The following is a 25,531-nucleotide window of genomic DNA, read 5'->3' as shown; positions in this document are numbered from 1 at the left end:
TTTCCTAGAAGGAACCAGTGAATAACAACTGACAACTGGAAACTCCCCTTTCGAGTCCGCCATCAGACTTTAATATGAAAAGTCCACGGAGGGGGAACCGGCACCAGCCTAGCTTGGAGTCACGTCGCTGACTGGCACCTGTTTATTGTGGATTCTAGTGAATCACAGTTGTACTCAGCATCACATGCAGACAGTCCGTGGAATCAAATGCCGATAATGTAAAAAGTGATGATTGGTCTTTCACGCTGTTTCAAAGTGAGATAAACAGTGCCGCCTGTTCCTGAACTCAGGAGGAGGCGCATGCCTTTTTCCACCTAATATTCTGGACAAAATCTGCGAAAGCCATGAGCCTGTTTGAGAAGAGAAAGTCGTCCAAAGTTTTGCTGGACGACACCACCCCCCTGCAGTGTATGATAGAAGCCGCGCAGAACGTGGAAACACACATTGTAAGTTTTTGTAAGTTTTTGCACTGCCGTTCGTACTTCCAAGTGAGATGGGCCGGGTGTAAAGAAGAAATAATAAACGAAAAGAGTTTATAGGTCTAAAGCATCACTTGACACCCTATGCACAAACCCAGTGTGACTGGTCTGAACATTTTAAGAAGTTTTTTGAGTAAATATTTCCATATTTTCATTGCTAAATTAGACTTTTTTTCTAGCAATTTGGGACTTGTTTCTGATGGCTGATATTTTTCTGCTGGCTAATATTTTTCTGCAAGGGAAGATGAGTGATATTTAGAACTCTTACCATAATAAATCATCACCCAAGATAGTAACACTAACAGTACGCCTAGGATGTTTACACCTTCCATCCATGCCTTGGTTACTTTGCTGGTTCATATGGTTGTTGTGGTTGATTTTTTCAATTTGTAACAGACTGGAATTTAAGGCGAAAATCAGGGAAAGTTTAGTAACTTTTCTTTGCAATGTGTAAAACTGAGTAATGATTATTGTATGTGTATGTACATGAAATTTGTGGTGCTCAGGCTGGTCATGGAGCCAGTAAAATGTTATTCAAGTGCCAAACTCTCTCCCCAAAATTGTCCACGTAGATACGCCAGGCAGTAGTAATGATTGCACCCTCTGGAGTTGGTGACCTCTGACCTTTGAGTCTTTGTCTTTAGTTTTACTCAGTCCTTGTGGGTTTCCCTTGCGCATTAAACTTCGTCATTTATCTGACAAGGCAGTTTCACAACTTTCTGGCTATAGTGTGTCCAGGGAATCCTTATCCCTCCACTGGCATGGTGGCAGCGGTGGGATAGGTGTCAAAATTGTTGCTTATGTGTTGTGATATTTAAGCCGATTTTTTTTTGGTAAGAAACTTATACATGGTTTGTGTATTGGGCAAATATAAGTGTTTATTGAAAATAGTACGTATTTTGGGCTTAGAAACATTTCCAAACTTTGTCACTACCACAGACGATCAAATTAGCATTTGAAAGACTTCCCTGGACATCAGGACACCTACGCAGAAACCCCATGAGACTGGTCTAAAATCCTTAAGCCTGTATCTTATCTTGCCATCCATCCACCCATGTCCAGGAAAAGCAAAAGGCATTTGGGACTGGCAGTTGTTGCTTGGCCCAAAATTATAAACCTTTATATGTTACATAAATCTCTAGCATTAATTGGTGAGTACAATGGAAATACCAGTATGGCTTCAAATACCACCTACACGTAGGGTTGTCAGTCGCAAAAAAATACTAGAAGTCCAACAACAGGCAGTTTTTAACCTTGGCTGGGAAAGGACAGGCAGATGAAAACCAGTTGTAAACTGGGGTGACAATGGACCTTTACCATGAAATATGCAAATAAGGTAGGCACATGCGCATTACTACCACTGGTTGGCAAAGTTACATGTACTTAAATCTTTGACGTAACAATACAAATCTCCATGCGCGCGTCACTAACGCCGTTTCTGTGCTAGTATAGTTTGACATGAGTGCCAAACTTACAAAGAACTGTTACCTTCCAACCTCAGGACACTGAAAACTTCACTTAGTTTCAAGAAAAGTATGCTCAAGTATCGGGCAAAGGCTTTCATATGGTTTTAACTGACCGTCAACGCTCCAGGTTATGGTTACTAGCAGCTCGCCTACGCTACCGACAGTGTTGACGGCTGCACTTGCCAACCAGTGGTAGTAGCGCGCATGCGCCCATCCAATTTGCATATTTCATGGGAAAGATCCATTGCATGGCCAAAATAAAAAGAACATGTTCAAGGAACACTTCCACTGTCACAATTGAACAACCTGGAAAGGGAGTAACAGGATTGGCTCCCTGTACACTTAAAGTAAAAAAGGGAAGGGCCGTAGAAATTTTATTATCAAAGCCTTCAAGTGTACAAAAGCACTTGAAGTGCCCATAGTTTCCTGGTCCCTTTGAAATGCACCATTTCAATGATTTTGAGTCATATCCTCTCTGGGGTTTGACATTCTTAAAGTGTACACACATGGGTTGTTTTTACAGGATAATGCTGGCAAGTTTGACATTCCTTGGTGACTGAAGTGGTTATCTTCCATCTACATGTACATGTAGATTACAAGAAAATCCAGTTTATTTTGTTTTTGCATACGTACAGTAGGCCTGCAATGTACGTGTCTGACCTGACGTAGTGATTTCTCTTCCTGAAATCATTGCCTCAGGAAGGGAGACACATGCCTGGCTGCAAACTTACATGTTATTACATATTAACCAGAACTTTCGCATTTGCTGCATTCACCTATGGTTCACCAAGTGCCGTTATTGGTGAGGATACCTTTATGTGTATGCATGGCACATGCACTGTACATTGTCACTGTTGGTTAGGTATTTACTGCCATGGATTCTCATGAGGAACTTGTGAATGCAAAAAATAAGATATAAGCAAGGGAGGTTTTATGTTCTGGTTTTGTTTTGGTTTTGTTTATGTGTTGTGCACACTACTTTGTTTTGTTTAATACACACTGGCACCATTAGGATTCATGACAACATCCAGTCGTAGAAACAATTGTGGTCCTCTTCAAAATCCTCTTACATGTACATCATGAGAACCCGAGAGCCAGTTTTTATTTTCATTAGAAAGTTTTTTCCTGTGGGTCTGTTGACGACATATTGGTTCCTGTTCCCTATTACAAGTGCTGCTGACATGAAGGAGTTTATGTAATGTTCATTAAAAAGAGTGTGCCATTTGCACGGAAAGATTTGTCGTGTGTGTGCATCAGGAAGTAATTGATCAAAGAGAGACATGTAATTACCAATCCAGCTTCCCTGTTGTTTCTAATTAATGAGAACGCAGTTGAGGAAAGTTGTAAGAATGCCCACATTTTCCTGTTTTCATGGCAGAGCTGGGCTTTAGCGAGAGGCAAAAAAGAGTTTGAAAAACCCTCACTTGTAATCACAAATAATCCAAACAAAATATTAAAGTATACCAATTTCTCTTCCATGCTAGTTTTGATGTACATGTACATTTAGAAAAACTCGGACTTGGTCACAAAGTTGCATCAACTTTATGCAGATTATTTGCTTTGCAGCATTCAGATTTGGGAGTTATTCTTTGATGTTGGGGTTTGTTTAACATACATTTATCTGCAGAGCCCATTTTTATAGCGTTTTGCGCTGTCAGTCTGATTATAGTACACAAGATACATGTATACAGTTTCAGAGTTCAATTACTTTTGTGCTTAATTTTCTTTGTCATCCTGTCGTCATTGTTTTACTCGTGGATAAAAGTTACAGAATGACTGACTCTGTGTTTTTAAATATAACTGTTTTGCTTGAACATTTTTTCAGGATTATGTGATCAAAGTCCAGCGAGGTATAGCTCCAGAAAAAACCTGGCAGGTAAAAATTATTATAACAGTATCATTTTTTTCAACGAAAGAAAGAATTTATTGCTTGAAATTTCCAGAGCCACTGCTCTCTTCTGCATACTCAGCAAATCCTTAAAAAGTGTTTCTTGCCACTTTTGGCCAAGTGGGAAATTGCAGAAATGACTCACAAGTCCCATGCATCCTTCAGGCAGATTTTGGAGTGAATTCACTAGAGTAATGATGAACGTTACTACGACAAAAATAAAAGTCAAACTGTCAGTGCCATGAAATTTGTTTCACTTTCAAACATGCAATGCCAGTTCAGACAAGGCTACAATTGACTGTAGTTTAGAAATGCACCTCAGTAAACCATTCTTCAATTGCTGTATGTATTACAATACACAGCAGTGTACCAGTACTACATGTACGAGGTCTCATGGCATTTGACCACAGTTTGACTAGAAGTCATGCATACGTGAACTTGAATATTATTACAAGTGTGCAATATTGAAAACGAGGAGGCACCTGACTGCCACATGTATTGTGTGCAAGGCCAGGACACTGAAGACATAATTTTCCTAACAGCCGCGTGCCCTTGACAATCTGTTCTGCTCTGTTTGGCAGTACAAACTGCTGACCTGGTGCACTGAGTGGGGAGTTGTGTAGACTCGCTCCCAGGTCACTGAAGCTCATTTTCTGTGTAAGCCACAACTTTGACCATATTATTAAAGAAGGGGTCCAACTTTACCCCGAAGATTCCCAGAGGAAATGTGCCCGTCTAGAAACGTTGCCACTAGTGGTGTGCATGAGTTTGCCCTGCCCATTGTGAGTGACCCTGTAGAACCTGTTCAAATCACTTAACATCATCAGGGCATTTATTTTTTGGTGAAACCCTGGGAGATCACTTTTTTTCCTGCACATGTACCGGTGGGCCAACTTTTATCCTGTTTCCCTGTCTCAGAATCAATCATATCAGTTGCAGCATTTGCATTTTTAAGTACCCAAATCCAACAAATTTACTCACAACTGACTGAAAGGTGGTTTTTAGATTCTATAAGATTAATCTTTTCCCAAAGAAAATCATGATGTCCTTTTTGCAACAATAAGTTCAGTTATACACCGTTTGATCATGATACATGTACCTGTAAAAGGAGTGCAGAGACTCCATTCTAAAATAATCCTTCTACAGTGATATAAATGTCATCTGTGACAAAAAGAAAAACAAGTTTCGGTAAGCACAAGTTGCTGATGCAAACAAAATGACATTGACACATGCTGTGACGTACTGACACATGCTATGACACACATTGACACTCTGTGCTACCTGTATAGTTGGGACAGCCCAACTGCACCTCTAGAGTCCCCAACCTTAGACCGTGTTAGTCAGTTGGGGCAGATGATATACAGTAGTTTTGAGGCGTAAGAAATTCACTGATGGAACCCACAGATCCATCCTTGGGCCAGTCTCACAAAGCTTCAAAGCACTGACATCTGCTAAGCACAAAAGTATTTGTTCAGCAAAAACAGGAAACCACCCAAAAATACATGTACATATGATGCTTAGAGCTTCTGACTTTGTTCCTAGCTGAGTTTTGCTTTGTTAAGCAATATCGATTCAGCAATCCCATTAAATCCATGAAATTGGGACCTTGATGTGTGTTCTTTGGTGTTCTAATTCTAATCAAAATCTTCCCCACCTTCTCAGATCAACCGGAGGTACAGTGACTTTGTCACACTCCATGAGCTCCTAAAGATTACCAATCTGGAGCTGCCGCTCCCGCCCAAGAAGGTCTTCGGCAACATGGACCGAGAGTTCATCGCCGAACGGCAGCAGAGCCTGCAGCAGTACCTCAACCTCATCCTGTCCCACCATCTCCTAGCAACCAGCATCATCATCAAGAGGTTCCTGGATCCCACAAACTACCCTACCAACTTACAAGGTGGGATTGGATTTGGTTGCCCTATTCCTTATGATCATAGTGCACTCAGTGTTGTCTAAGGGCTTGCAGTGGAATTCACAAGCTTACCGAGGTGGGACCTGAACCCATGTCTTTCTGCTTACCAGTGCAGATGTGTTTGACCATTTGACTATCGAGTTTGCTGAGGTTAGCTAATTAATTCAAGTCAGATGAGCAGAGGGTATAGCAAGCAATAGCAAGCAAATAGTTTTTTAGGTGGTTTTTGGGGAAGTGTTAAGATGAGGTATGATATGTAAAAGAGGCAAAATGCTTATGTTACTTGAATTTTGGCCATCTTTTACACGGGGAAAAAAGTGAGTATAATTTTATAGCCAGAGGTTTTATGAATTTATTATTGATTACGTCATACCAGACTTCCATCACGCTGAAGTGTTCTTGCTCTTTTATTCTCACATGTAGTGTTCATTTCACAGAACCTTGTTGGATTATTGCATCCACAATAAATAAATAATAATAAATGTTTCAAAGTTACGGCAGTCGACTTGTGAGACTCTATAAGAAAAAATAATAAACAGAAGTGATAAGTAAATGGCATACATCAACAAATCAATGACAGATGTGTTTCATGGATTTCCCAACGGTCTATTTATTACACTCACGGATGTCCTTTTACCTTTTCACCTATTCCTTCCTCCATCTCTCCCCTCCTCCTATCAACTTCCTCCCTTGTCAATAACAGAGGTTGCCCTGCAGCACGTGTCCATGTTCTTCCGGTCGGAACCCTACTGGGAAGTGGTCGAGCCGTTCCGAGATATCGGCTGGCGAATCCGCAAGAGTTACTTCCTGATCAGACCGAAGGACCAGCCCAAAGTCAGACAAATACTGGCCTGGGTGAGTCAGGGAACCAACCTTTTTTTTTTAACGCTTGAAAGTGCACAGCTGTCTGTACTTACAACTGAACATAGATCTGAAAAGAAATCACTGTGGTGGAAGTGTTTATCAAAGGTGTAGTGAACTGGTTTGGCAATAAATCTGACTTTGTCATTCTACAATTTAGAATGAAAGAAAAGGGGTTTTAGAATAGGCGAAGAATTACAACTTGTTATTTGTGGGATCGGTATACCGTTTTTATAATTGTTCAATTACGCAACAAAGTCCATTAAAATGATTATGGGGCCTGTTTTTCCACTAGATGCAAAAGACTAGCCACTCTTTTCCGGACTACTTGTACCAGCTGTACCAGCTTCTATGCTTTCGTCATAAGTTAAACTTGAAAAAGTTTCATATAAGATTTGGGTTTGAACTAGATACTGTTCATATAATTATAATAAGTATTATAAATATAATATTAATATAATATAATCATAATAAGTCAGAATTATCACTACAACTTTCTTAGAAACATGTGAAGAATATCTTATTCTTTTATATTGCATACTTACCGATATTTCTGAACCAACACATTTTCTTCTAGTGTTAGCTTGAATTTGTTACAGATAATGTGTGGTGTAGTAAAACCTTAATTAATAGGAATCCAAACAAAGGGTTCCCGTTGATCCAAAGATGGGTACATCTATGTTAGTGTGAATACAAATGAGACAAGTGAATTTTTGATCTATCGCAAATATTAACCACTTCCTGCCGGGGACTCCGGGATCGGAAACGTATGGTTTATATGGGTGGCCGGGGTCTCCGAACTCAGACAAAGGAAACAGGGCCCTGTAACAAAAGACTGTACTCCGAACAAAAGACCAGGCTGCTGGGAATTATTGACATTTTCACTCCCAAAAGTGGTGATAATCCAGCCTTGTTTCGAAACCATATACCAGGGTTTGGGGCATTGAGAGCGAGCGGATTACCACTGGGGACAAAAGCGCTCCACCACCACAGCGACGAGCCACACAGCACCGCTGCACACTAATCTGGCCCCTATTGAAAAGAGGTCAGCTGTGCACTGAGCCAGGTTCTTGAACAAAAGAAATTTACATAACACCGCACAATCTGGGCTCTTTTTACAAGGCTGCAGGCCTGGCTGAAATACTTGGGTGTCCATGAAGGTCACCTGTCAACTAAGAGTAGTGCCTAAAGATTACTTCATGCAGCTATAAACGACCGTTAAACGCAATGATGAATTTTTTAAGGATTTTGAAAACGGAAGAAATGATAGTCATGCCAGCCAAGCATCGTCAACATTGAAAAATGCCCCGGCACGAAGTGGTTAATGTTATGGCACTTGAAAAAGTTGAGCACATTTAAACCCTGCTGATTCTCGCAGCAGATGTTTTGCATCTTCAAATTTGCTTTGCATTTCTATGAATCGGGAAAGAGCATCAGTTAAATTGTGGGGTTCCCATCTGCCGTAGTGGCTGCAAGTGTGAAGGGTGCATTTTTTGAAGACTCCGCGATTCATGTTATATTGACTTAATGGCACTTATTTCGACTCTGTCGCATTTATTAACCACTTCCTGCCAGGAGCCTTCTGAAAATGCAGTGCCTACATACGGGCGATTTTTCAATATCTTCGGTTTTCAAAAATCTTCCACAATTCTTATCTTTTTCCTGAACGCATAAACCCCATCAAGTGACTGTCTGGTGGCTACTCTAATCTGACAGACAACATCTATTGATGCCTGAGTATTTCAGCCAGGCCTGCCGCCTTCTAAAAAAAAGCCCAGATTGTGCAGTGTTATGTAACTTTCTTTTATTCCCAAAACAGCACAGTGCGCTAGTCTTTTCAATAGGGGCCAGATTAGCATGCAGTGGTATTGTATCGCTCATCGCTGGAGTGCTTTTTTCCCCAGTGGTAATCCACTCGTGCTGAATGCCACAAACAGTGGTATAATATTTCAAAACAATGACGGATTTCCTCCGCTATTGACAACTGAAAAAAATGTTGGCAATTCCCAGCAGCTCGGTCTTTTGTTCCGAGTACGGAAGGCCCAGCTCTCTTGTCCAACTTCGGGCACCCCCGGCCATGCGTACAAACCTAAGGTACCCGAAACCGGGTATATGGAAGCACATAGTTAAAGCTGCAGACATGTTGTAGCATCAGAGTTGCTTGCCATTCACATTGGCATGAAGTGTGCACAGGCCTTAATGGTGTATTCTTGTCTGCTGCAGTCCGACTTTGGACCAGACAAGGTCATGGAGGATAAGGACATTCTTCAGGCCATGAAGGTGCTGCCCACCATCCAGCATCCCTACATCTATCCCGTCACCTTTGCATCTGCCAACGAGACTGGAGGCTTCGCCATACGCACCTACCATGCCACGGGGACACTCAGGGATTTCATCTGCAAGGTAAAAGTCTCAAGCCAATTTTTTTGGGAGCACAGATTTTCAATTTTTTTTAAAAGCAAGTTTCTCAAAATCTAGCCCATAGTTTTGCAGTAATTTGACAGATTGAGGACCCAAGAATGACCATTACTGTAAATGTGGATGTAAGAATTCTCAGGGATGTGAGAATTCGGCTGTTTAACAGATGTTTGCTCTAAAGTTCAGCTTTATTGTACATGTATGTGTGCTTTGCACAAAATGGGAACTTTTCTAAGTTTCAGGTTCTTGCTAGTTGTTTTCACTTTTTCTTACATATGTACATGTGGCCACTCACTCCCCTGAGTTCTACATCAGTAAACAGAATGGGTCATTGATTACTATGTATACTGGATTGAATATTTTAGAATTTGAGGAAGTTTCCATGAAATCCCCATTTCCCCCCCCCCTAAATGTGCAATTTGTTTATTTAAAGTTGTGGTTATCACAAATTTAGACAGAAATATATTTTGGTCACCATGAGTCATTACTTGGAAGGTTTTGTAAAATATGAAGGTCACTTAAAACAGCAGAAATAACCTTTGCTGTGTGATGAAATTAATTTGTCTTTTTTTGTTTTTGCTCAAAGTCTTCTTGCAAAAAACATCCCCAGAGGTCAGTTTGCAATTTGTAAAATAGTTACATGTCGCAGTTATCCTGAATTGCTATCCTGCATGAGTTTCTGGTAAAGGTTAGTAAGAATAGTAGGAAAAAGTAGTTAAAGTTTGATGAAACTGTTAATGTCTTTTTTGCTCAAAGAAATGCCTTCAGTTTCTTGCCTGTCAAAATTTGGTTCACTGCTACAGGTACATTCAGCTCGGAGAGAGTGGAAATCTGGGAATGGATTGAGCAAAAAGTTATCTGTTTATTTTCTGTCTGTGAACCTTTTCTTAATGTCAAGGGTTTCAGTCATGTTTGGAAAGAAAGCAGGGAAGAATTTTTCATGAATTTTTCATGTTGCCTGTGACTCCCCCTGTGGGCATCCATGCACTTAGATCTGAACTTGGAAACCCAAACCCGACAGAGGCCAGACCTTGAAAGCTTTATTTATGGTTCTGAGTCATGTCTTGCCAGAGCTGTGCACGAGCGCAGAGATGAGTCCAGCACTGATGCCTGTTACAGGTTTCACTGTCTCGCTTTTCAATATTTGCTTTCATAGCAGTAAACATGGACAAACTCTAGTTGTCACTGACCTGTGCACTGCATACTGGGGCTGATTTCATAGAGCCGCTTAAGCACAAAATTTGCTTATGCGGGAAAAAACTTGGCTTAATAAACAACGGTTGCCAGCTCAAACTCTATCTGATAGTCATGCTAATCAAAAAACAGTCAAATATGATCTCAAAACAATATACATAACATGGACTTTTGGCTGGTTACCTGATTTATCAAGTAAGGATTTTTCCCCCTGCTTAAGCAGCTCTTTAAAATTGGTCCCAGGTCTGTTCAAAGTGCAGTCAGCTGTTGCCTGCATTTCATGCAATGGATTATTATCTTAGAGAGACTACCGTAATGATCATTCGTTTAGTCCAGATTCATTTCTTGTTTAAAGCTAGTAGATGGAAAGACATGTCTTTTCTCTGAGGATAGTCACTTGGTTGTCCCGTGCCAGTAATCATGGCAATCATCACATCTGATCCTTCGGTTTGCCTCAGGCGAGTTGTGATGAGGAGGCATCAGGTGGCAATCTGTCTTGTAAATGTCTTTTGGGATGTGCCTTACATGGCTGTCAGCTGAGAGTTCACTGACTCACACCGGCAAAGTGGCAAAGCATATTGTAGATCCAGACTTTGTGACAAAAAAAGACAGCAGATCCAATGTTGAGAGTTCTACTCTTCAGCCAGAAAGAAATGGATTTTTGTTGCTTCAGTTTTAGAAACAAGGTTTCCAGTGGTACAGTGCGTTCCACGTAGGCTATTCCCCAACAGTTCCAAATCCTCTGATTTCAATATAATTTTACATACACCCTAGTGGGTTACAGTTAAGAACTCAAGATGGTGAATGTGTGCATGTCTGTGAGTTTTGTGCATAATAATAGGTCTGTCCATTGTGACTAGGTCTGACCGTTGTGACTAGGTCTGTCCATTGTGACTAGGTCTGTCCATTGTGACTAGGTCTGTCCATTGTGACTAGGTCTGTCCATTGTGACTAGGTCTGTCCCTTGTGACTAGGTCTGTCCCTTGTGACTGGGTCTTTCCATCGTGACAGGGTCTATCCATTGTGACTAGGTCTGTCCGTTGTGACCAGGTCTATCCATTGTGACTAGGGTTGTCCATCGTGACTAGGTCTGTCCATTGTGACCAGGTCTGTCCATTGTGACTAGGTCTATCTATTGTGACTAGGGTTGTCCATCGTGACTAGGTCTGTCCATTGTGACCAGGTCTGTCCATTGTGACTAGGTCTATCCATTGTGACCAGGTCTGTCCATTGTGACTAGGTCTATCCATTGTGACTAGGGTTGTCCATCATGACTAGGTCTGTCCATTGTGACCAGGTCTGTCCATTGTGACTAGGTCTATCCATTGTGACTAGGGTTGTCCATCGTGACTAGATCTGTCCATTGTGACCAGGTCTGTCCATTGTGACTAGGTCTATCCATTGTGACTAGGGTTGTCCATCGTGACTAGGTCTGTCCATTGTGACCAGGTCTGTCCATTGTGACTAGGTCTATCCATTGTGACCAGGTCTGTCCATTGTGACTAGGTCTATCCATTGTGACTAGGGTTGTCCATCATGACTAGGTCTGTCCATTGTGACCAGGTCTGTCCATTGTGACTAGGTCTATCCATTGTGACTAGGGTTGTCCATCGTGACTAGGTCTGTCCATTGTAACTTTTTCTTTCAAGCCACTATAGATGTGCACACACAATTTTTTAATGTACACGGTAAAAGACGTTCTCTCTGCTACTGCTGCATTTCAACTCCAAAGCTTTCAATTTCTGTTTTGTGTCTCCCAGTCTAAGCCCAAGCACCACTACCTGAGAAAATACTGCCATCCCAAGTCCTACACTGCCTTCAACCTGATGAACATCAAGACCTACGGACGACAGATCCTCGAGGTGGGTGGGTAATTTCATGCCACTGTCCGTGAAGTTTAACCCCTAACAATCCCCAATCAATCAAACTCCAGCACCAGGGTTTTCTAGGAATCTTGTAAGGATGAGTACAGCACGAGTACACTGACTGTTTTACATGGGATTAGGCACACCACAAATAAACGGAATCCATGTATGTGCGCGTTCGTGTATGGCGTTGGGATTTGCGAGGATGAGGAAGGCTCCTAGTAACTCACCTGCAGGAGTTAGGGTGAAATTTTGATGAAGAACTGTGGTTAGCTATGGGTGAATTAATATTTTGTCCAGTGCACTCTAGTTGGTGATGATTGGGCCAATGCAGTCCAGTGACCAGTGGATTCAGGAGCAAATGTTTGGGAGAGCCAAAGACTTTGTTGATGTCTTAAATCTTCACTGGTTTTCTAAGGCGCGAGGCTGAATTTGGGAGATTTTTACATACATGCAATTAGAGACAGGGAAAATAAACTCCCCCCAAAATTGTCATTTGGGGAGCAGGCATGGTTCCATTTGAAGTCCAAGTGTGTAACCAGTAGCATCCTTTCCTGCCCTCTCTCCGAGCAGGCCTTGAAGTTCCTGCAGGAGAAGGGCATACCTTACGGCCATCTACACACGGGCAACGTGATCCTGGAGGGTAACACGTGCCGACTGGTGGACATCGAGAACTCAGTACTCGGTCTGCCGTGTTACTACCGCGACTTCATTGTGCAGCACAAGAAAATCAACGTAAGTGGAAGAGATCTCATTCCTGATTTGTAATCCGATCATATCTACTGGTTGCTGACGGATGAAGCGGCCACCAGTGAGCACTAACATTTCCCCTCCATGTTGTACAGTGTGTAACTTAAAATCTTATAAAACTGTGCAACCCAGCCAGTTTTGAAGTTACATTTATATACAGTGTAAGGTATGCTTGCCCTTCAAATCATCACGAGGCAGCAAGGCCATTTTCCAATACACAACCAGAAATCTGTTATCTAATTGAGTTTCATGGAAAAACATTAAAATCATGGAGCCAAAGAGGTATTGCCCATATTCATGTTAACATGTATTGTATTGAAGTGATCATTAATTGTTCCCTAGTATTGGGTGTGAAAATGTGTACAATTGTCTGATAATGTCCATTTCACATGTGCTATTTTTTAATAAATCAAACGCAAAACATGTTGGTTAATTGTGGTACATTTTCCACCCCATGTAATTTCAGTGTGATTTATTCGTAAGCAATTGGACTTACCAATGGTGTGTAAAATGAACGTTCATAGAAGCATATCCTCCTTTTTGCAGACCACAGAGGCCATAGACGTGTACAGCTTTGGCCACGTCATCTTTGAGATGGTGTTTGGAATGCCCCTGAATAAGCACTTCAAGGATGACTTCCCTCACACGGTGCCGCCTCCCATCAGTAAGTGGTAGCCCCTTGCGTGTGGGTCGGCAATGCCGCCGGTATATCTCAGCGAAGTTGTAATTGAGTGTGTCACAAGTCAGATCAAAAGTCAAATCATACTCAGCCGCATGATTTGAAGTAGACTGAAGTATGTTGACTGTAAAATAACTCTCTGAGAACCTTTGCAAAGAGAGTTAAGCAAAAAGACAGCTATTTTAATAAAATTAAACTGACTGAGCGGCTGTATTTTTCCTGGCTTGCTTCAAGTTTCCTCTTTTGATTTTCTTGCCTTGGTAGAGTCTGTTCTTGAGTCAATTCTGACATCCGAATCTTGTAAAAGTGGCCTTCCCACAGTCGATGACCTTATAGCCGATCCGTGAGTAAACTTCTGTCAAAATGGCATTTAAGTGAAAATGCTATTTAAGTCTTGTTAAATGTTCACAAGATGTTGTCATGTTAAGCTGGGAAGCGTATTGGCGTAGAAAGTTGCTTGTGTAGTTTGCATTCAAGTCCTTTTGAATAACAATCGCTAAGGCTGGGCCACGTCATCCCCAAGTCTAACCTTTCACAAGGTGGAATTGGAGGATTTTTTTTTTTTTTTCAAGATTGAGGAAGGTGGAACCTAGCCCTTTAAACTTTCCATTGGACTTGTGCATGGGCTTCGAAAGTTACACGTGCAAAGAATGTCCCCCCATGTGTGCGGCACAGAATGGAAATGTGGGAGGCTCAAGGAGAATTCTATAGACCTTTTTCACCCATGTGACTGTATGTAAACAAAACCACCACTTATGGACCGCCTTGGCCACGGTGATCGTATCTATTCCTACCACGCAGCTTCAACCACGCGCAAGCGCACATGCGAACGCTGCATTCTTGAGTAGTTTATCTTGAATAGGTAGATTACCATCAGAACACTATGCACTCATTACCATCGCAACACTATGCACTGATTACCATCACAACACATCATAGGTCCAGCACGATCGTGACATCACTGGCAAAAGGTCTATGTGAAATTGCTTTTGGGAATAAAGAAATATGGAAAGATTGTGCTTGTCTGTCTTTCAGCTTGTTCAGCGATGTCTCCGTCGCAACAGCCCCACAGTTCAGACTGTCCAGCAAGTTAAAAGAGCCGCTGAAGATGGCCAAGGAAATTGGGGTGGAGAAACGGCTCAAGGCAGACCAGAAGCAAGTAAGTCGATGTTGCATTTACCTTACTGGCGTGTAAGTGCAGAGATAATTCGAATTCAGTATGCGCGTTTTGAGTTTGGTTTGGGTGAGCTCCGTGCATTCGGGAAATGTGGTGCTTGAGTTGAATTTGATTGTGGGGTTATGTAGGAATTCTGCGTTTGAAGAAATTTGTTGGGAGGAAGTTAGGATTGAAGGTTTGGGGGAACTCAGAATTTGCGGTGAGTGGTTTTTGCACTTTGAATGGCTAGAGCCTGTTCTCATGGGTGTTTCCTTAATCGTTTCCTCCCCCCTCCAAAAAAAAAACAGCTTTCAAGTTGGAGGAGGGCTTCAAAAGCCCACGCCCACCACAACTCAGAAGAAGAGAAGAAAAAGAGGAAGAAGGCATCAGCGAAGAAGAGGTTGTCAGAGCAACAGCTGAGTGTGACTGAGGGCGAGACAAACGGGGCGACAAACAGTTCAACTAATGGTGAGTCGAATGCCCAGTGACAGTTATAAAAGGAAGAAAGCACAGAGGAGGCTGTGGCCGAAGCATACGTCTTGAGTTGAGTTTAGGTCTGTACACCACGACCGTAGATGTAACTTTCTCGCTGGAAGCCTATTTTGTACACAACCAAAGGCAATCATTGTTCTCACACATACCACGGGCATGCATGAAAATACTCCGGGAGTGCTTTATATTGAGCTGTTACCCCTGACCAGCATGCATTTAGTAATCTCTGGATCTTTCTCAGTAATGAGCAACAGACGAGATCAAGGGCATCGCCCGGGGAGTAGAAGCAGGTGCTCCCTGGGTGGAATTTAAATCTTGTTCCCTACAAGCCCGATATCCTGTCTTCCAAGTGGCGATTTTACTGACTTCCTGTCTGTTTCAGGCACGGCATCTGGTGTGAGCAGTCCGTCATCAACAGCGCCCTCATCGCCGTCATCAGGTAGGCACTACGAATAACAGCTTTTGTCACAATTTAGCATTTTTCATTCTCTCTGACTGTCCTTGCCATTTTAAGCATCTCGCCTCTTCTCAAACGTATCTCCGGCAGTCAAAGCGTATTTCTATGCAGTGTGACAAGCAGCTTCATAGACACCAGTCTATTAAAAAGTACTTGTCTCAGGCTATGTCCTAATTGGCTGTCGTTGTCCATGCCTGCAGTGTTCTGCCATGTATGTGGCTTGTCTAGATGCAATCCAAGATGACACCAGTATACCCTTTCTTTGGATGGTTGACAATATTTTGCACCGACTTTGGCACAGAATGTTAAACTATTTCTTCACTTTATCACATAATTCCCATTTTCCTTTAGCTTCTGTGTAAAGCCTCTTCACTCACAGAAACTCTGTCACTCCGTGAAGATCCTAAACGGAAAACCCACAAAATGCACACTACTTTGTAGCAAACTTTGTGGAGAGATAAGAATAGATACCTCAATGTGTACATAAACTTGGTGCGGCTTCAATGTATTCTCAACTTTTCTTCAAATTGCAATGTCTTGGAGTGAGCCCTCTGGTGGTTTACTGTTGACAATATTGACATGCTCAGTTGGATTCCAGCTCAGCTTGTCTGGTAGTGAGATGACCGTTTGCAAGATCACATTGCTCCGCTGCGCTTAAATGTATGCCCATGTCTAATCTGCGCATGTGATGCCAACTTGCAACAAGCAGTACCAGAGCGTGTTGATATTTTCACGAGAAATCCCTGGAGACTTCCAGGAACTCCGTGCTGAGGACTCGTCAACACGATCTGACCATATGTATACACAGGCACAGCTGATAGGTTTATATATAAAGTGTGCCTCAACTCACACAGGTTGACGTTTAACATGCTTATTCCCCTTTTTTTGAACACACACACACCGAGTCCTAAAAGTTTGTTCACACCATGGTTATACCCTAGAATGTAGAAAAATGTAAGGTTGTGAGAAATATTACAAATGTACTGTTTGATTGACAGTAACAAGTCGGTATTTGTGAAACTGAATTTATATCTTCTCTTAATTTTTATGTATTCTGCCTCAGAAAGGTTTATGCCAAACTCTGGAAGAGATTAAGGTTGCTTTTCCCCCCCCCTCGTCTCGTTATCAATTGTGTAGTGAAATCCTGTCGTAAACCTCGCAAGAAGCGTAGGCCAAGGTGAGACCGAATGCCCCCATCAAAGCGCAAAAACACACGGCAACGACCACACAGCTCTCTCACAAGCCCATCTCAAAGAGTCCTGTGTGAGAATTTTGTGTGGTTGCTCCTGTACCAGCATGGCATCGTGGCACGGTTATTCGATCGGCACACAAGCAGTTTGGATTTTCTTCAAGAAATCTTGGCATGAAATCTTGGCATTACCCACACATCAGACACTGCTCTTATCTTGGCTTGCCTTAGAGACTGCAAATAATGGAAATGAATTTCAGATCAGTCATCAACGACTGGCACACTTAGTTACAGAATTTTCAGCATTAGATGGCAGACATACAGAATACAGTTACCTGAAATGTACAGCTTGACTGTATGCAGTAGATGCATGATTTTGCCTACAAAGTCTAAATAAGGCATTCCTGTGTCAGACTTTCTCTTCAATTTTCACAATTTAAGTTTCACTCTTGCAGTCAAAAATCTTTCAATTGACTTTGTGTATTATTTGATATTTACGTTGCAATATGGTTATAAATGTTGAGTCCCCCCCCCAAAAAAGTGAGAACATGTTGGCAGTATTTTTCGGCCATTTTTTGTCAATCCTGACAGTCCTAAATAATCTGGCCCCAAGCACAGTCTCACACCATTAACCCTAACCCTCCTCAATCCTCCAACAGGTGAAGGATTCAGGAGGGTTAGGGTTAAGTTGAACTGTGGCGTAGATATTCCCGTGTTGTTCGTTCATCTCCTGTTGTGCTTATGACTAGACTTGCGAATTAACATGGGACGGACTATAAATAACATCATAGTTATTTGTAGTCCATTCGTGAGCACACAGTGGTCAGTGCCAAAGATGTGGACATTTGTTGTATTAAGCCAACTGTTTGTTACTAAAAGTTGTCTCATTGGGACATCTCCTAGTTTCACTTCAATCTGCTCCTTGCCAGATGATGAAAGGGCAAGATTTTACATAGGAATAATCATCCCCTGGGGAGAGAAAACACTACATGCTCTCTCAGGTTCAGGTGCGTTGGGCGCAGGACGCTTTAGTTGGGTAAGGTCTTCGCGTGTTCCCTATGGACCAAGTTGAAATTAGCCCCGCAAAGTAATCTCTTCTCTGCCGGTGAGGGGGGACATCTCGTCAAAGCAGATGTTGTCAGGTCTATAAGTTTGGTTCTCTTGTGCATCGTCAGCACCCTTTCGGCAAGAGTACGCTAGCATGAACATATCTGCATCGTCATTGGAATGTTTCCAGAAGGTTGGAGAATTGCACGCCTATTAGCATCCAGTTATAAAAGTACTGTAGAAGGCAGGGTTTCATGCTTTTTTGGTCATAGAATGTCAGTCGTAATGGGAAGTGTGCATGTATATAAGTATTCTAGTTTGTTCCCCCTAACGTTTAGGAGAATCTACTTACACGTTTGACATGTCTGAGAATTTTATGGCAAGGTTGGACCCATTTGGTGTCAGCATGACCCGTTTCCATTAACTGGTGTCTTCAACCGAACTTTTTTTTTTCCAGAGGCGAGCGCAAAGACTTAAGTGCGTCCAGCAACAGCCAGACTAGCCATGAATACGAACACGTGTGTAGGTGTGTGCGTGTGACCATAGTTTTCAATATCAGGGCTCTCACTGGTGTCAGAAATTCACGGAGAAAATGGACGGCACAAGTTACGAGAAGAGTTCCGCGCCTGGTCACCAAGGGTTTTATAAACATCAATCAGTTTAAAAGGGAATCAGAAATGGTACTTGTGCCATTCCCATCAGGTACAAGACTCCCTTTCCTTGCCAAAAGCCCTCTAAGAATAAAACACGCCCCATTTTTAAGCTTGTTAATGTTTATGAATCTCCAAAGTTTCGGAGGCCAGACCCAGGACTCTTTCTCAATTCACCTCTGTTAACTGGTAGTGGAGAAGGGCAGCAAAAACTTCTATGGAGAAACTCTGGAGATTGCTTTCAAAGCTGGGAATAGAGATTTGGTTCTAAAAAAATAATCTGGGAATCTTTCTTTCTTCTGAGCTACAGTGGGCACCCTGCATAGCTCGTGTAAACTGTGATGTTACTGTTGTTTTTGTTCATAATAGTACTAGATGCATGCTCAGTCTCCTGGCAGCACCATTTTGTGTTGTGGCTTGTCTGCATTTTTTTTTCTGCCAATAATTCTGGGTTTATTTTTTTCAGTCAGTAGAGTATCCTAATTGTTTATTGTACCCATAGATTGTGTCAGCTCAAACTAAAAAACTACCTGCAGCTTTGTTAGTAGAGGCCAAAGGTCAGGTTGCTGGCCGTGTCATATCGCCAGGTTGAAGATTGTTTCTAAGGTGCTTGCTGTTGATGGATAGCAAAACGTGAATGCACAGGTCATCAAACTTGATCGTACATCCTTTTCGTATTTGCTCCGGATTGAGTTTTTTGTTTGATTGTGACACAAGCGTGGGCAAAATTCTGATGATCCTTTTGAATAATTAGATTTACTTGTCGCATCCAGTCAAGTAACTCAAGCCCCAAGTGCATTGCCGACATTCGTACCAGACATGAAGGACAAAAATACTGAAATAACAAGACTCACTCTTGGTAATTTGGGTTTGATCTAATTTGACTTGACTTTCTTTTTGTGCATTTGGTGAAATAATGTCAGCCTGGAGACGTTAACATCATCTTGGATTTCTTACACCTGCAACCCAATTAACACTAAGAAATATCCAATTTTTATTGGTACACAGGTGTAGGAATTGCTCAATGTATCAATGGGGCATCCTGTGATACTAACATGTTGCACTCTCTCAAGAAGTCAACTTACTTTCTCTGTTTTAACCTCCTCCGTGGGTGGTCATAACTCTTTCGTCTTTCAGATCTTCACATTCACAAGAGCCACTCACCAGCAACCACTGGGTTGTTTTTTATTTAAACTCTAGACTTTCCTACTGGAGTTAGATTTTAATCCAAATTCGGTCGGAAAACTGTCCATTCTGAAGCCTTACTGAAGCAAGGGGTTAAAAATTTTTACTCGGAGACATTTCAGAAGTGTTGCAGTTTCAGAATTTCTGAATGGACGTCTGACTGGCCCAGGTATATGTCTTGCATTTGTGTGAGCCCCTCAAGTCGGACATCACATTTGAGGCAGTGTGTAACGTAAGGATGGGAACTTGGGAAAGTTCACATATTGCAAATGGCCGTGTCACACTTGCATGAAGTTTTGTTGCAGCCCCTCGACCAAGTTCAACAAAACACCAAATGTATCCTCAAGCACGTCGCTCTTGCAGAGTGCACCAGACGCAGTGATTTGGTTTGGTCGTTTACTCAAAGGGAACACTCGCACCTCATTATTAGTAGCTTGTCTCACCAAGGTTGCACAGAGTTCGTGTCAAGATGGCAGGCATGATGATGTTTTTGTGGCATGTTTATGAGAGGTAGTGGCTTCATGAAGGTTGACAGTTGATAAGCTCATGGCAAAGCGCTAAATAAGTACTTTTAAAAGTGACAACAATTTTTGAACACGGAAAACTGTCACGAATTTAATCCATATTATTGTCAAGACCAACACCACCCTTAAGACCAGTCATAAGTAAAAGGGTGAACAGTGACAAAGGAATGCTTTTGTTCCAGTTCACTTGAAAAGCCTGTGACTTGTATTGAGACTAGAGGTCTTGTGTTGGGCCTGAGAGGTTTTGTGAAGGTCACGACTACAACGCTGCTTGGTGCCAATTTGGTGAAAAGCAAGTCTCTGTATTGGTTGAACTGGGCGCTCTTTTGTGTGAAAAGCCAGAGAGAGGCCAACCCTGTCTTTGATGTCGAGTAACAGTCAACATTAGCTTAAGAATGCCACTGCCGGTTCATTCTGTTTTCTCTCATTGCAATTGCAGCTGACGCTGAACCACTGCTTCTGTCGTGAATGCTGCTTTTACATTATTTCATGTCTTGTCGCCGGTTTATGCGTGCCTTTCATTTTGTTGTGATGATCGCTTTTAGACAGTAGTTTCAGCTTGTGTGAATGACAGAAGTCACTAGAGCAGTAACTTTTTGTCAATAAGAGTACCTTTGCATTACTGTATTTGTTTTCTCCACTGTTTCAATCCCTAGTCTTCACCTTTCCATCCCGTGCACGTAGCTCTATTCACATAACTTTCTGTCAGTTAATGCAGCTGTCATTTCTCCGGCAATGGCCGAGCAATCTTTTTCAGTTACACTTTTTATTTCCTATTTTCTCCATTGTGTTTCCTCTTGTTTAACCTGGTTAAAATTTCCAAAAACGCAGTATAACCCAGAAAGCAACAGCATTCAAGTCAACTGTAAATTGTGTCAAATTGATTTACCATTTTGCTTTTTTTCTCACTTCAGTCCCCCAGCCTCCACCCCCTCCAGTAGCCCCCGGATCCCCCGGCGCCCTGCCCCCACCCTCTCTCTCAGCCCCGGGCTCTCCCCCTCCCCCCGGGCCAGCAGCCACGGGCGAAAGAGGGGCCTTGCTAAGCTCCATTCAAAGCTTTTCAAAAGGCGCTCTAAAGAAGGCCGTCACCAAGGACTGCAGTGCCCCTAAGTTGTGAGTCCGACGTTAACGAGACAGGATCACGTGCCAAATGCAGCTCTCCTGGGCGTATAGTCATTAACACTTTGACGCGAAAAATTTATATGAGACTTAAAAATTTTACTTTTTATATTGGAGAATCCAAACTCATTTAATTTTTTTCCCACAATGAAATGAACACGTGTTAGAATTGTTTGCAGTATGATTGCCTGCTTTCTTCAAAATGTGGCCCAACCTGGCAAAGTAAGTTGAAAGTTGTCAGCACCATTTTTGTGCAAAAGGTCTTTGAAAGAATCTTGTACAATGCAAATCAACAGGAAATCTGAACATTTTGTACCTTCATAATGACCACAGCACCCCAAACAGCTCAACTGACTCTTACTAAAGCAAACTTAAGACAGAAGTGCTGAAAAAAGTGGCCTTGAAACTCATTTTTTTTTTTAGGGTTGGGCCACAAATAACTATCACTTAAGATTGCTGAATTTTGCAACATATTAGAGGTAATTGTTATCTGTGAACTAAGCAAGCTGATTGTTTTTGATTTCCCCTCCCCCCCAATAATTTCTGGAATTGAGTTTTCTGTTTGTTATTCTGTGTCACTGTACTCAATCCACACTGAGTCTACGATGTTTTGGAAGTTGTGTCACATTTCGTTGGATGACACAGTCATGATGCTGTCTGAATGCCAACCAAATGTCAATGTCAAAGTAATTTAGAGTCAGCAAGTTACCAGTCTGCGGCTTGTTGACCGCAGTATTGTGGGCTGAAGAATTCTGTGCATCTTTTTGTGTTTTGTAATGAACAGAAAAGGCTTAAATTCATACTTCCTACTAATCTTTCACTTCATGTGGTGTTTTTAGCTTTGATGAAGATCAGCAGATATGCCATTTCCTTTTGTAGAAAAGTTATTTCTTTAAAATGCATGAGAGAAATATGTATTCCTGCAGCTTCCCTATGTTCACATTTGTATATACAGGTGGGTTGGACAAGTCCATTTGTAGAACTCTTCAGGTTGTCACTCAAATACTAAATTGGATGTATCAGAAAATCACATTCCAGCAAACTTTATTATTGTTTTCACAATCCTGCCTATGATTGACTGATTTTACAGAGAGTACAGTCATTTTGAGTGCCTTATTAGTAATCTGCAACTGGAATAGTATATTGTGCTTCGTGATTGGCTTTCGTTCTTGTAGATAATGAAAAAAGAACTGAAAGTCTGGAAATAAGTTGAGATCTTACACAGGCTTGGGGTTTCGTTAAGTACAGATCTGAATAGATGTCAACTTGCTATTTGTGATAGTGATGTATGGTGTTCCTTAACCACTCCCTGCCAGGTAGAATTTGAATATGCGGGACAAGTTTCCGGGTGATTTTCAAGATTTTCCATTTTCAAAATTCTTCAGGAATTCATAACTTCATTTACTGGACATTTACACCCACACAAATGACTTTCTGGTGGCTACTCTAATCTGATGGGCAACCTCCATTGATGCCTAATGAATTGTAGCGAGGCCTACCACCTAGTAAGGGGAGCCCAGATTGTGTGGTGTTGTGTAATTCCCTGTGTTCCCAAATAGGCCCAGTGCATTGCTGAATAGCAGTGCCGTCTTTTCAAATGCGGCCGGATCAGCGTGCAGTGGTAGTGTATCGCTCATCACTGGATTGCTGGAGCACTTTTGTCCGCTCTGATAATCCAAGGGCACTGAATGCCGCAAACAGTGGTATATCGTTTCAAAACAATGACGGATTACCTCCGCTAATGCCAGCTGAAAAATGACAGCAATTCCCAGCAGCTCGGTCTTTTGTTCCGAGTATGGTTTTTTGTTAAAAGGCCCAGCTTTTTCGTCCGATTTCAGGCAGCCCGGCTATACGTACAAACCCAAGGAATCCGGTACCAGGAACCCCGGCACCGAGTGGTTAAGGGACATTATCTTTGCTGCACTTTAATGTACTGTTATGACGTATCCTTTTAAGGAAATTTATGTTACCAAGGGAAATTAGAGTATTTCCCTTCAAGGCAACCGCAGCAGTTAGATAAGTAACGGCCATTTCATACAAACGCCGAGGTTTGACATGTACAGAAGTTTCATGTAAATAGTTTTTATGATCTAGAGCTTTTGAAAAAAAAGTTGCTAAAGAAGATATTTTAGAAATGAGATTGAAATTTAATCATTTAGTTGTACAGAAAAAACTGTTTATATGAGATAGCTATGCGAAATTCATTCCTATTCAACAGATTTCCATTGTATGCTTTAACATAAAATGTGATACCGTTGTTTTAATTTCTTCCTGATGTGCAGATTGTAGATGTTTTCAGGCATTTCCTCCAGATATACGTAAATTGGAGATGGCAATTCCAAGTACAAATGCCTGCAAAATGGCTCAGATATAGGCAGATTACTCGTCTTGATCTGTTCCATTAAGAGGTAGCCCCCCCCCACCTCCACCAGTGACACCCCCGCCCTCCCTCGCTGGATTGACAAATGAACACCATTGGCTGTGTGTACATCTGTGAACACCTTGCATATTTGTGTATCAAATGTGCACGAATGATTTGCCTTTCCAAGAGACATTGTTGCATGGAGAGAAAAAAGAAAATCTCGTCGTCACACGGGAAGCTCCTGGAGTGTTCCGTATTATCCGCAGTGTGTATTTTCAGGATTGACAGTAGTGTGTCCTCTTTTCCTTCACACTGTTGCCGCTTTCAGTGAAACTCCTGTTTGGATGAGGTTGGCTGATTTGGACATCTGAGGTGTTTTTGTAGCATAGGCTGCATACAGATCACTGGTTGAAAATAGCACAAGCATCCTTGGGATATTCACCAAGCCACCAGTTGTGGGCTTCCTGGGGCATTTCTTTCTAGACTCGACCTAGTATTGTGGGTACAAGATTATTTGCCCTTTCAAGATTCACTACAGTGGGGAGCGGAACATGTGGGAAAAAGTATGCATGAATTTAGAAAAGTTTGAATGGGGGAAACATGTCCAATCTTTTCTTCATAATGTTGAAAAAGCATGGATGCTGTGTGATCATTTTGTGAGGTCATTCAAATCTGGTTATTGAGGAACAAAGTACATGAAAAAGCCTCTCTGTGAAGCATCCCATGTGAAAGAAGTGTTCGCTCAGCTACGGAGTGATGTGATATACGAGAAATACTATCTTGGATTGGTGCCAAATCTCAAGAGTTCTGGAGGCCATTTCTTGGAATTTGAATTGTCAGCAAATAGGATAGACATTTTTGTCTTCAGGTAGATGCAGAGAGAGATGCATTTTTTTTTCTGTACTCAAGAGAATCAATAGCTGTCACCGTTTTCTACATGCAGGAATTTACTTTTCTCAAATATATCGCTTCTTGTTGAAGTTTACACATGCTGTTAATAATTAAGACTCATTCATAAGATTCATTGGAAATTGTTAGAAAACAATCCCAGACACGGAATACTGTTCAAATTTATGTAAGGAGAATCTATGAAAAGTTTACGCAATATATGTACTTAAAGAAAAACTGTAATTAAAGAAGATATTCTTTATTCTAATGAGTGTGTTTTTGTCCAGGTGTTTTCTGTTGTAATGTGCACGTCAGGACAATACTTGTGATCTGCAACGGCCACTAGATCCAGCCAAAGCAAGAATAATTGTAACCATTTTGCAAACCGTGAGGGATTTTACGGAGTACATGTATGTCCCAAACTCGGAAAATCCCGCGTAACAGGGCAGCCTGGAAACCTTAAAAATTGTTAATCTATTTCGTTTTATTCCAATTCCAATATATGCATCTATCACAGGTGTTGCTAAACCTAAGAGAGGGAGGCCAACGACAAACAGACCTGAAAATTGTCATTCTGCCGATGAACTTAAAACCAATGAACTATAAACATAGAGCTCTATTAAATTACTAGAACGCTAGCTTTTCAACTGCTCAGAGAAAATTTGATGTTGTCCTGGGTGCAGACATTTTCAATCCACGTGCGTGTCTTGTAGAATATTGGAAATTGGATAGAATGAATATCGAATTATGTACACTGAATGCAATGTGCATCAGATACTGCTAAAATCCGATTAAAAAAAGTCACGGCAAAATTATCTGTAGCGCATACACACATGCATTTGTGTTGTTCACGCAGAGCAAAATGAAACACTCATTTTCTGATTGTGCATTACGTTTTTTTTACTGACGCATCGTTTTAGAATACAGACGCAGATTTGCAAATAGCCGTA

At 41.7% G+C, this 25,531-nt stretch overlaps 1 protein-coding gene across 3 annotated transcripts; it reads left to right on the top strand.

The window, feature by feature from the left end:
• The first annotated feature begins 149 nt into the window (after positions 1-149).
• Positions 150-24,849, top strand: pxk (PX domain containing serine/threonine kinase like). 3 transcript variants are annotated; one of them, XM_022249262.2, is made up of 14 exons: positions 150-446; positions 3,771-3,821; positions 5,496-5,730; positions 6,449-6,600; positions 8,830-9,009; positions 11,979-12,080; positions 12,657-12,818; positions 13,380-13,497; positions 13,777-13,855; positions 14,548-14,671; positions 14,977-15,136; positions 15,543-15,599; positions 18,311-18,379; positions 21,127-21,261. In XM_022249262.2, the coding sequence occupies exons 1-13, from the start codon at positions 345-347 to the stop codon at positions 18,328-18,330; spliced, it is 1,542 nt and encodes a 513-aa protein (XP_022104954.1). In that variant the 5' UTR covers positions 150-344; the 3' UTR covers positions 18,331-18,379; positions 21,127-21,261. The 3 variants fall into 3 exon arrangements, with proteins under 3 accessions (XP_022104954.1, XP_022104952.2, XP_086991391.1); XM_022249260.2 differs by lacking the exon at positions 18,311-18,379 and having other exon boundaries at positions 21,127-24,849; XM_087135265.1 differs by lacking the exons at positions 18,311-18,379; positions 21,127-21,261 and adding an exon at positions 16,755-18,294.
• Positions 24,850-25,531: the final 682 nt, after the last annotated feature.

The sequence above is a fragment of the Acanthaster planci genome, linkage group LG04 (assembly GCF_054643075.1).
Source record: "Acanthaster planci isolate LZ-2023a linkage group LG04, COTS_SCS, whole genome shotgun sequence".
Taxonomy (NCBI): domain Eukaryota; kingdom Metazoa; phylum Echinodermata; class Asteroidea; order Valvatida; family Acanthasteridae; genus Acanthaster; species Acanthaster planci.
This window is presented reverse-complemented; position numbering and strand designations above follow the sequence as displayed.

Excerpts from the sequence above, each read along its gene's own strand:
- pxk (XM_022249260.2), top strand. The coding sequence starts at position 345 with ATGAGCCTGTTTGAGAAGAGAAAGTCGTCCAAAGTTTTGCTGGACGAC. Across the intron at positions 6,601-8,829 it reads TCAGACAAATACTGGCCTGG|TCCGACTTTGGACCAGACAA; the intron begins GTGAGTCAGGGA and ends TGTCTGCTGCAG. Across the intron at positions 13,498-13,776 it reads CACGGTGCCGCCTCCCATCA|AGTCTGTTCTTGAGTCAATT; the intron begins GTAAGTGGTAGC and ends TTGCCTTGGTAG.